General features: G+C 41.0%; 1 protein-coding gene across 12 annotated transcripts in view; it reads left to right on the top strand.

The window, feature by feature from the left end:
- RIPOR2 (RHO family interacting cell polarization regulator 2) overlaps window positions 1-11,132 on the top strand; it is a 234,457-nt gene that overhangs the window by 170,568 nt on the left and 52,757 nt on the right. For all 12 annotated transcript variants that reach the window (XR_005196438.1, XR_005196437.1, XM_017505228.2 and 9 more), the window contains exons 4-7: window positions 279-357; window positions 2,009-2,032; window positions 3,422-3,475; window positions 6,990-7,139. Coding sequence is in view for 10 of the 12 variants with exons in the window: in XM_017505228.2 (XP_017360717.1) it covers window positions 279-357; window positions 2,009-2,032; window positions 3,422-3,475; window positions 6,990-7,139 (307 nt within the window). In the remaining 2 variants the exon portion in view is untranslated. The remainder of the gene's footprint in view (window positions 1-278; window positions 358-2,008; window positions 2,033-3,421; window positions 3,476-6,989; window positions 7,140-11,132) is intronic.

Consider the following 11,132-nt stretch of genomic DNA (forward strand, 5'->3'; position numbering starts at 1 on the left):
TGCCTCCCCAGCGCTCACTCTACAGACATCTTACCCCTGCCTCCCCCTGGTTTTCTTTTCTGGACCTTCAGCCTTTTTCTCCTTTTTGATCCAGCTGCATAGTATCCAGTGCCACTGCTAGAGCTTTCAAAATGTTGAAATATTGGGAAAATACAAAGCCTCCTCCCCAACTACAGAGCAAGGTTCGATTCTTAATCCCCTTTGAGGAGGAAAGGTCAGCAACAGCACCGGGTCCCACTGAACAGGCACAGAGATTACATCTTGTCTTATCTTTGCAGTGAATATCTGGATGTTCACCAGACGGAGCTGGACAAGTTGACAGCTCAGTTAAAAGATATGAAAAGAAACTCTCGCCTGGTAGGTAGCATCCAGTCATTAGGATGTTAACACTGTTCTTTTTGGCCAAATAGCTTCTTTTACTGGATGGGGCTGGGGAGGAATGTTTATGAAAAGCAAATCCAAGGGGCAGAGTGCTATCTGCATCCCCCAGTATGTCTTAGGAGGGAAAAGAAGGCTATTTTTTTTCCTTAATGCGTTCTTCCTAATAATTTTCAATATTTACCAAGAATGTTTATGAGATCGTTTTTTAAATGTCTATCTTCATGAAATTTTATGATCAGGAAAAAAAATGTTATTGTCTTCTACCACCCCCAAATAATTTAATATAAAGCAAATGAAAAGTTGGAGTTTCCCTAGCATACTGTTCGTACATACAGAAGTTGGTTCCAGGCACGGAAGCTCATGCCTGTTTTCAAACACTTTGGGAAGCCAAGGCTGGGGGAATGCTTGAGCTCAGGAGTTCAAGACCAGCCTGGGCAGCAAAGTGAGACCCGTCTGTGTTTTAAAAAATATATAAAATATAAAGAATTTGGAATCTAGAACTTTTGTCTCCAACTTTTCAAAAATATAATCAGTAAAACAAAGGAGGGAAAAGAGGCTTTAGATGTAACCACCATGAGAAGTTAATTCTTAGACCAGATCGAGTACATGTTATGTTGCAAATTTCTCCTATTTTAATGAATTTGTGAAAACTCGTGTGATTGAAGAGGTGGTTCTGTCTACGCTATTTTAAATGATTTTGTTCAGTTCTATGTATTATACCTTACTGTTTCAAGAAATCAAAAAGCCCAAGAAAACTCTACATATACCTAAGAGGTGCAGCTAGCCATTCGCAGCTGCTATGTGGCTTTTTTGTAGAAAATGTGCTCAGATATATACTTTGTCCTTTTCAAAGGCTTAGAGATTCAAGGCTTTCTCAGTGTTAAACGTGTTCATGTTATACTGATGTTAGGGTATAAATTGCCTGCATCTATGTGGAATCCCTTGTGTTAGGGCCTTCAGAGCTGCTGAATGCCCTTGAGCATCCTCAGTGGCTGCAAATGTCCCTCCTGGAAACAATGGTGAACGAATGAAGGGCTTCTGCCAAGACCTTGTGTTTCACACAAACCTTTCATATGGAGGATACGCGAATGGTGCACTGATGATACTATGATATTGTGAGCACACAGGAAATGAGCTGGCTTTAAAAACAATTTGTGAAAAGCATACCACGGCCTCAAGAACTCTTCTTAAATATCAATTTTATTTGTTTAGACAGTGAGGGAAGTATTTTTTAGCACATATGCCACTGCTGTGTTTTATATTCATATTATTTATTTAAAATATTTTTTTTAGTTGCCATGAATTTACATGCCCCTCAACATGTAGGACGGGAGAACTCAAAGCAAGTGAAAACTTTAAAGCTTCCAAGGGGCAGAGAGGACTGTGTGCAATGCTAGTAAGAGTGTAAATAAATGTTGGCTTGTAAATGTACTCTTACTGGTATTTAAAATAACCCAACTTTTTTTTCTTTTAAAGCAAATGTAAAATATCCGGTAGAATTTTGTAGGGCTGATTATTATTTCCACAGATAATATGAAAATGTGGGCTAAGTCATTCTATTAAGATGGGTAACCTTTTGGAGGATGATGTTTAAATCCAGATATTCCTTTTTTTTTTTTAATTGTAGGGTGTGCTGTATGACCTCGACAAGGTAAGTTACCATTCAGTGTTGGGGTGCTAATAAGAAAAAAAACTCAGTACCCTTGCTGGGCGCAGTGGCTTGCACCTATAATCTCAGCACTTTGGGAGGCCGAGGTGGGTGGATCGCCTGAGCCTAGGAGTTCGAGACCTGCCTGGGCAATGTGGCAAAATCCCACCTCTGCCAAAAAAGAAAATACAAAACATTATCCAGGCCTGGTGGTGTGTGCCTGTGGTCTCAGCTACCCAGGAGTCTGAGGTGGGAGAGTCACCGGACGCCAGGAGGTCGAGGCTGCAGTGAGCTGTGATTGCGCCTACCGCACTCCCGCCTGGATGACAGAACAAAACCCTGTCTCAAAAAATGAAACTCTGCATCCTTGAGAAGTCAGTGGGAGGCCCTCTTAGGGGCAGTAAAATCCTAGAGAACTGATAGTTTTTTAACCCTGGAAAAATGCGTACTTTTGTCTAATGAGGATAATGAATAGGTACCGTGATCTACAGATTCAATAAACTGTTTAAGGTCACTTCCATAAAAATGCCACTATGTAGTAGTGTTTTGGTGAGTTTAAGAACTTCCCAAGCATTTGGAGGCCTTTACCTGTGTTGTCTCTGAATATAAATTACTTCATCAAATCTGAGTCACTGTTGATTAGAAAATGCACTATGATTTCATGTGCCATGAAGATAAAAAAGGATTCCAGTTACATTCTGACAGTCCTTTCTTTTCACCTAAAATCTGTATTTTAGAGTTATCAAGAAAACTCTGTTAGGTTTATTTAGATGCAGATTTTTTTTCTTTTTGAAAAAATTTACATATGATGCTGCTCCATGCCTTTCTATGTGCACAGTAATTTTATTTCAATGCTGAATCATAGTATATTCTTTCTGAAGACATTTTAAAGGGCAATTAAATGCATATAATAATAATTACAACTCAAAGAGATGAACAACTATGATTATTTTTGAGCTTGTAGACAGCTGTCTGCCAGTAGCAATTGTAAAATGCACCCCAATTTCAGAGACACTAAAATGTGAATGGGGAAAAAAAATCCAATCTTAGAAGATGAAATACATTATTATGAAGAAATTTAAATATACTCCAATATGATACTGTTCTGTCAGAATCTAATGACTTCCATTGGATTGGCCTTTCTTGATATTAAACACAGGGATTCCGATAACTAACTCAAGTTCACATCTCAGAATATGTATTGAATATTTAAAAAAAACTTTCCAAATTGGTATTAGAGGCAGTCTAAAATAGCATCAAAGACAGGAGGAAAGCAGAAATATATTGGATTTCCTAGTACTTTTGAGTATGATATAATAAAGATATTCTCACAAGCCTAAATCATATTCAACTGTAAATGACTATACTTTTTCAAACTTCTTTTAATTCCAGCAAATTAAAACGATTGAAAGATACATGAGACGCCTGGAGTTTCACATTAGTAAGGTAATTGAAGTTCCTGTTCTCGGAGCCTGTTTTTCAGTTGTGCTGCTAACCAATACGCCTTTGGCCTGACCACAGTATCTAGTGCATGGAGAATTTCTTATCCAATTGACTCCTCAGCTGGCTAGCAGTTAAGTCCTCAGGTGGGCACTAAAGATGGAGGAGCTAAGAATCGAAGACCTGATAGCCCAGCACAGTTTTGGCTCTACCTCAGTTCCACAAACATGTATTAAGTGCCAAGTAACAGGCACAGTACCCAGTGGAGGACATGTGAACATACAGCCTCAGTGTAGTGTGGTTGGAGAGAAACTGTCAGTCAAACTAGCCCTGCAAAAAACTCCATGCTTTCCTAACTTTACACTTGGGTTCCACATGACACTTGGTGCCACATCAACTTCTTCATGAAGGCCTTGTAACTACCAAAACACCATCTACGTACCTCCCTAAATCTCTCAAGCCCTCGGTTCTTTCCACTCTGGGTCGTATGGCATGGTTTTCAGGTGTCATTTTATCCCTTCTCCCATAGATGTGCACTGGATTGTCAGTGTCCCTGACATCAGCCCTGAACCCTGTAGCTCACTGGAGGTCCAATGAGGCTGGCATCACCCCCTTGTTCTGGAAACTATCAGATGTTATTAGTACCACCTGGAAAATATTTACGTTGAGAGGCAGCTAAGTCACACCATTATCAATTCCTGTTTGTCTATATCCATTAGCCTCTCTTCCAAGTAGGGAGCCTGGGGGTTTTAGCAGACTCCCTAAGAGTCAGAAGCACTAGGTTCTATTCCCAGCTCTGCCACATACTCACTGGCTGTGTCATCTGTGTGAACCTTGGCTTCCCCCTGTGTGAAGGGGAGTTGGGGAGGTGCACAGATTTGATCTAGATGATCCTAAGAATCCTTTCCTGTTTAAAATTCTAACACGATTTGTATGTATGGATACACATGTATATGCTACTGCCTTTGCTCATTCTTGCTTTGAAAGGTATTTTCTACCTAGGCAAATCTGAAATTGCTCCTATTTCTGCTGAACTCAATAAATAAAACAATGACATCCATGAGAAGGTATTTATGTGACAGGCAAGTTTTGACATATTAATTCAAAACAACAGCAAGAAAATAATCAGTATTAGGTAATGGTATATTTATCAATCTTGTATCCATGGTTGTTAGATACAACAATCCTAATGGGTTTTAAAGGTCGGTGATACTCTATTTGTAGATACTCAATTATATGTAATTGAGTGATTCCATTAATCATTTTATTTAATGAGCCACTGCTGACTGACAGGTAAGCAAATGGGTTTGCCTACAAATGAGTTTCTGCTAAGGTGACTACATAGGTATGCTTTATGCTAAAGTTTAATTCCATTTGGCTAGGATAGGTTGATATTTAAGCAAAAACAAAGAATAAGTTTTCTCGCTACACAAAGTAATAGATGAAGTCATCGTGGCTACACCGATGGTCCCGTGAGCACTGTGTCCTTACTGAAAAGATTACAAGCTCAGAAACTTTGGCGTACCTACTAGTAGGGGAAAGGGTTGCAGGGACATGTTACCAGAAGACCACGTGGGTAAAATAGCCTGACCTGCATTGGAAGAGACATCAGCACCTAGCCTGACCTGCACTGGAAGAGATATTAGCACTTGGGTTTCCCAAAGTTTTGTGGGGATCTCCCATATCAGAACAATTTGCAATGGTTATTTAAAATTTCAGATTCCTGGCCCAGCCCTAACCTACTGAATCAACACCTCAGAGTGGGGCCTGGGCATCAGCATTTTAAAAAGCTCACCAGATGAGGCTTAGCTTTAAAGCATGGAAACCACCCTCTATGCCGGTCATCAACCACAGGATGTCATCAGCAGATATGACAAGGCTTGAGTCTTATATCTCCCTCCTAATCAGAGATAAATCCATTCACCCTGAAGGTTAAACATGATTCTTTTCAGTTTGGGCATTCTTCCTGGCAGAGTTGAGTGCATTGTTGAAGTAAATAGCAACAAAGAATCCTTTAATCAAGAGAATAATTTTGAGTCTCTTAATGTTTGCATTATGAGCTAAGTGTCGTCGACATCTGTGTAGAGAAAGCAACTATGGAAAAGTGTGCTTCTCTGCCAGGTTATAGGAATGCTTTGTACTGAGCAGCTCAGTTTGCCTTCAGAACTAAAGGGGACTCTTAAACTCTGAAATCTAGTATGTGCATTTCTACCTTCTTCTGAATCTATAATTAAGCTTCCTTTTTGAAGGAACAAAGTTCATACTGAAATGAAAATTGAAATAGTGCTAGGTAAGTAAGCCTCCCCAAAGCAATAGCTTTTATCTGCTTTTCACAATGCCTGATGGTATTGTTGTTTGTTGTCTGCCTGAAAATTCTTGTAGTTAACTGCAGTCAGTTAAAGATAGTACAAGACTTACAGAGACAAATATCATTAGGAATAACTTTAGATCAGGTTCTTTTCAGCTAAGCACAGTGATATGCACCTGTAGTCTCAGCTACTTGGGAGGCTAAGGCAGGAGGATACCTGAGCCCAGGAGTTGGAGACTAGCCTGAGCAACATAGCAAGACCCCACCTCAAAAAAATATATATATTTTTCAAGCCCAGCACTATTGGTATTTGGGAATAATTCTCTGTTGCAGAAAGCTGTCCTCTGCATTATAGGATGTTTAACACCATCCCCTGCCTCTACCCACTGGATGCCAGCAGACCCCTGGGGGTCAAAATTGCCTTGGGTTGAGTGAGAATCGCTGCCTTAGAAGAATTAGCTGATTAACAGGCTTATATGGTATAAAATCAATACTCATTTGAAAAAGGTATATTATTATTATTTAGAAGCGTAAGTGTAGATATGTAACAAAAATTCATTTATATTGCTTTCAATGTATTTTTTTTGTATTGCCATATAATTTATAAGCAAAAGAGTTCACCGTTCTTAAGTGTTCAGTTTGATACGTTTTGACAATTATGTTTTACTCTAATTTTAATAACTTTTTCTTCTTACAGTTGAGCCAATGCTTTACAAAAGTTATTTTCAGTAAATATCCGCAAGTTATTTTACGAAATGCTAAATCCGGATATGTAAATATCAGGATTACATATCCCAATACTGTGACACTACGTCTTAAAGTGACATTAGCTTAGGATACTACAAAGTTGTCACTTTGGTATGAAATTGTATAAACCCTTCCTTACTCTTAACTCACACAGTCCACCCATGGACACACTAAGTCACCTAGGAGTCATTTAAAACAATTCCAATGATAGCTTCGAACAGTGCAAGAGAGCCATTTCCCTTCTGCATAATTTGAAAACAGGATTAGTGCAAAATTTGTTTTGAGACAAAATGTATCACAGTGGCTAAGATAAAAACGATTGCTCTGTATCCAAAAGGATAATATTTCTACAGAATTCTCTTTGCAGAGGTCAGAAGTATAAAGTACCTTAGGCACACAACAATGATCTATGTAATTTCTTTCAAGCCAGACATTTATTTCTGTTTCCTGGTTTGATTCTGGCAGGTAGATGAACTCTATGAAGCTTATTGTATCCAGCGACGTCTCCAGGATGGTGCCAGCAAAATGAAGCAAGCTTTTGCAACATCCCCTGCCAGCAAAGCTGCCCGGGAGAGTCTGTCAGAGATCAATCGGAGCCACAAGGAGTACACAGAGGTATAACTCGCTAACCTGCTTAAGGTGCTGAACCCTACCTGGCCTAGGGTGAATTGTTGGTAATTGCCAAGAACGAGGCAAACAGCAACCCACAACCTCATTCTCCCCTCTCTAAAGATAGGCTTTACTGTTAGCCTTAAAAGTATGCAACAAAGGCAATGGGTGGAACTGCTTAAAATGAAGGAATAAACTGGGCGCGGTGGCACATACCTGTAGTCCTAGTTACTCAGGAGGCTGAGGCAAGAGGATTGCTGAGCCCAGGAGTTTGAGGCCGCAGTGAGCTATGATTGCGCCACTGCACTCCAGCCTGGATGACAGTGCGCAGCTGCATTTCTAAAATAAAATAAAATGAATGCATGAGCCACATTGCCCTGATTGTTGTCATTCAAATACACTTCTAAATATTCTAGTGTACAGTTGAATCTAGCTTAACCCAGGAAGTGGTACAAACCCTGTGGTTCAGATAGCTACACTGATGTCAGTGTTGGGTATCAGTAATCCTCTGCCTACAATTTCTTTTTTTATTGTCAGAGATTTTTATCATAAAGGAGCCAAGATTAAGAAGTATGAACAGAAGTGTGCTTTCCTGGTTTCCAACTCTCTGGGGCCCAAGCATCTGACATAGAGAGGTCTTCACTCCTCCTGGGGTCACCTAATACCAATGTCTTTGATGAAATGACTAAATTATTAAAGCAGCACTCCTCACTATCCCATGAGTCTTTGTTCAGAGATCAGATTTCATGAATGAAGTCATCAGCCTGAAGAGGGTCTGTTGGACAATTCCCAGAGCTGAGCATCTGTCTCAGCCTGGGACCACAGGGACATCTTGGATACTGTCAGTGGGATCACTTTGTGTGTACGCTCCCATGTTGCCTTTCGTCTGAACCAAGTTTGTCCCTTTATATGACTTAAAGCAAGACTACTAAGTTCCTCCTTTAGAATAATTTTTTAAATTATCTTTCTATTTTTCGGAGATGGAATCTTGCTCTGTCACCCTGGCTGGAGTGCAGTGGTGTGATCTTGGCTCACTTCAACCTCTGCCTCCCAGGTTCAAGTGATTCTCCTGCCTCAGCTTCCCAAGTAGCTGGGACTACAGGCATGCGCCACCACACCCAGCTAATTTTTGTATTTTTAGTAGAGACGGAGTTTCACTATATGTTGGCCAGGCTGAGCTGGAACTGCTGACCTCAGGTTATCCGCCCACCTCGGCCTCCCAAAGTGCTGGGATTACAGGCATGAGCCACCAAACCCGGCCTAGAATGGTGTTTTTTAAATGCATAAAAAAAAAATACATAGGAATTGAAAAGAAGAAAATATATTGAAATACAGTTCAGTATCATCAATACAGTTTTCAAAATATTTCAAAAGTCAAATGTGTGACATAGTTCGATACTGCTGCTTTATTAACACAGCAAATTATAAGCTCTGGCCATGGCTCTAACGACTGCCGAAACGTCAACATAATGAAAACTATGAATGGTTTTTTAAAAAGTTATCTGCAATAAATGATGTGCCATGAACATAAATGTGATTTCTATCACTGTAGAAGTCTCGGCTATGACTAATACTGCTGTGGCTCGTTTTCTACCCTCGTCATACCTAAACATGTTTAATTTCAGTTACAGGGTAGTGAAAGTAAGGATCCGACTCTTCCTCCCCTCCCCCATCCTACTTTGCAGACCTGCACATTGAAGCGACCGTAGTTCATGAGACCCCAAGTCTACAGATCTCTGAAATCAGGAGAGCCATTTCCAGTTATAGAGGATGTTTATACAAATGCAGATAACGGCCAGCAGCCTGCAGGGGCTGCCTGTGCCGGCATATTTGCAGGTCACTTCAGACAGAGCCACCTCGGTCAAGTGCCAGGGTATGGCATCATGACCTTACTCACAAATTCAAAGACATAGAGTGCAATGTAAACTGCCGTAGAGAAGAAAGAAGTCCGGGACTTCCATAGCTCCGTACCGCGCCTCACTTGGCATCAGACGGTTTTATATCCTCACGGCCAGGTGCAGTGGCTCACACCTGTAATCCCAGCACTTTGGGAGGTCAAGGTGGGACGATAAGTTGAGGTCAGACCAGCCTGGCCAACATGGTGAAACCCCGTCTCTACTAAAAATACAAAAATTAGCCAGGTGTGGTGGCGGGCGCCTGTAATCCCGGCTACTACTTGGGAGGCTGATGCAGGAGAATCGCTTGAACCTGGGAGGCGGAGGTTGCACTAGCCAAGATGCTGCCACTGCCTGGGTGATGGATCAAGACTGTATCTCAATAAAAAAAAAAAAAAGCAAAAACACAGGAAAGAAATATATCCTCACATAACCATAAAAGCCAGGATTTTATTATGATGCGGGTCTAAAATGAGGATTTAAGAATGAGATCAAGGTGGCTCAGGTGTTTCTGCATATGCAGCAATCTTCATCAGTGGCTGCAGGAGGTCGGTATGGGCAGGAGAAAATTCTGACCACGGATGTCCCCTCAAGTCTTAACCTAGCTGCTCTTGAGTTTTTCAGAGATACTGGTAGCAATCCTGACATGCATGATAACATAGTTTATATTTCTGGAAATCGTAGTGCGTTTCTTCACAGAGGTGCCCAATACTCTGAGGAAGTAAATTGGTTTATAATACTGAGCCTTCATTTTCAAAGCTTTCAAGCTACACAGAACTCAGACTTCAGGAAGTTTTCCCCAGCCTTGTTAGGTAGTTCAGGTACTGAAACCTTATAAGGGAGAAAGCAATGCCATTCTCTTTGCATCCCATGAGAGTGCTCACTTGGAGCAGAACAAAGAAACATAGAAGAATCAGAACCTCTAGGCTGAGATCCTCAGCATACAGAATTCAAATCAAAGCAATACCAGCCTGCACTAAACAAGCTGGCCCATGCTTCTGTCAGTGAGACCACCCTCGAACTCCTAGCCTTGTGGGACATTGCCTACTGAGCCACAAGCCTGCAGGTAGCACCCTGCTTCAAGCTCCAGTGGAGACGGAGCACAGCAGAGGCACCATCCAGATTGTGAGGTGGTCCAGCAGCAGAAGGGCCCCCGGGGCTGGCTCCTTGCCGTAGCACCTTCCCTTCTGACTTCTAACTGCAATTGTTCTATTTAGGTCCTTGGCTACTGAGGAAGTAGGCTCAGGGTAGTTATGTCTGTGACCACATGTACAGATGGTGTTACTCCTTCTCTCTATCCTGTTTCTTCAACATCAAAGAGAGGACGCTTATCAGACCCAAAAATTACTTTGGGGGTGCTGTGGCATTGCAGCAGGAAGTCTGCCTTACTTACTTGAGCAGAAGTCAGCTCTTGTGCTCTTTTGGCCCAAATTTTTATTAAGAAAAATTTGAAACCTATAGAAAAATGGAACGACTAGTACATTGAACACCATATGCCTTTATCTAGATCTGCCAATCAGTAATATTTGGCCATATTTGCTTTCCCTCTCTCTCATACGCTCAAATCCCCCCTCCATCCCCTCAACTCGTTTGACAGTAAGTGATAAACATTGTGACATTTCACCCTATCAATATTTTAACCTGGATCTCTTTTTAAAATGTATTTGTAATTGGCAAGTAAAAGCTGCATATATTTATGGTGTACAACATGTTTTGAAGTATATGTATACTGAAATATGTAATATAATGGCTAAATCAAGCCACGGATCTCTTAATAACCACCTAGGGAACATCTGCAGTTCCTACATAACCACGTACCATTACCACAAGCAAGAAAGTTGACAATCATCCTACAGAATTATGTAACATAGTGTCCATTTTTAAGTTTTCCCTATTTGGATCAATAATGTCTTTTACAACTGTTTTGATTTATTTACTTTCAAATCAGGACATAATCAAGGTTAAGATGTTGCATTTGGAGGCTGGGCACCATGGCTCACATCTGTAATCCCAGCACTTTGAGAGACCGAGGCGGGCAGATCACCTGAGGTCAGGAGTTCGAGACCAGCCTGGCCAACACGGCGAAACGCTGTCTCTACTAAAA

Source organism: Cebus imitator, unplaced genomic scaffold, assembly GCF_001604975.1.
Source record: "Cebus imitator isolate Cc_AM_T3 unplaced genomic scaffold, Cebus_imitator-1.0 Scaffold335, whole genome shotgun sequence".
NCBI lineage: Eukaryota > Metazoa > Chordata > Mammalia > Primates > Cebidae > Cebus > Cebus imitator.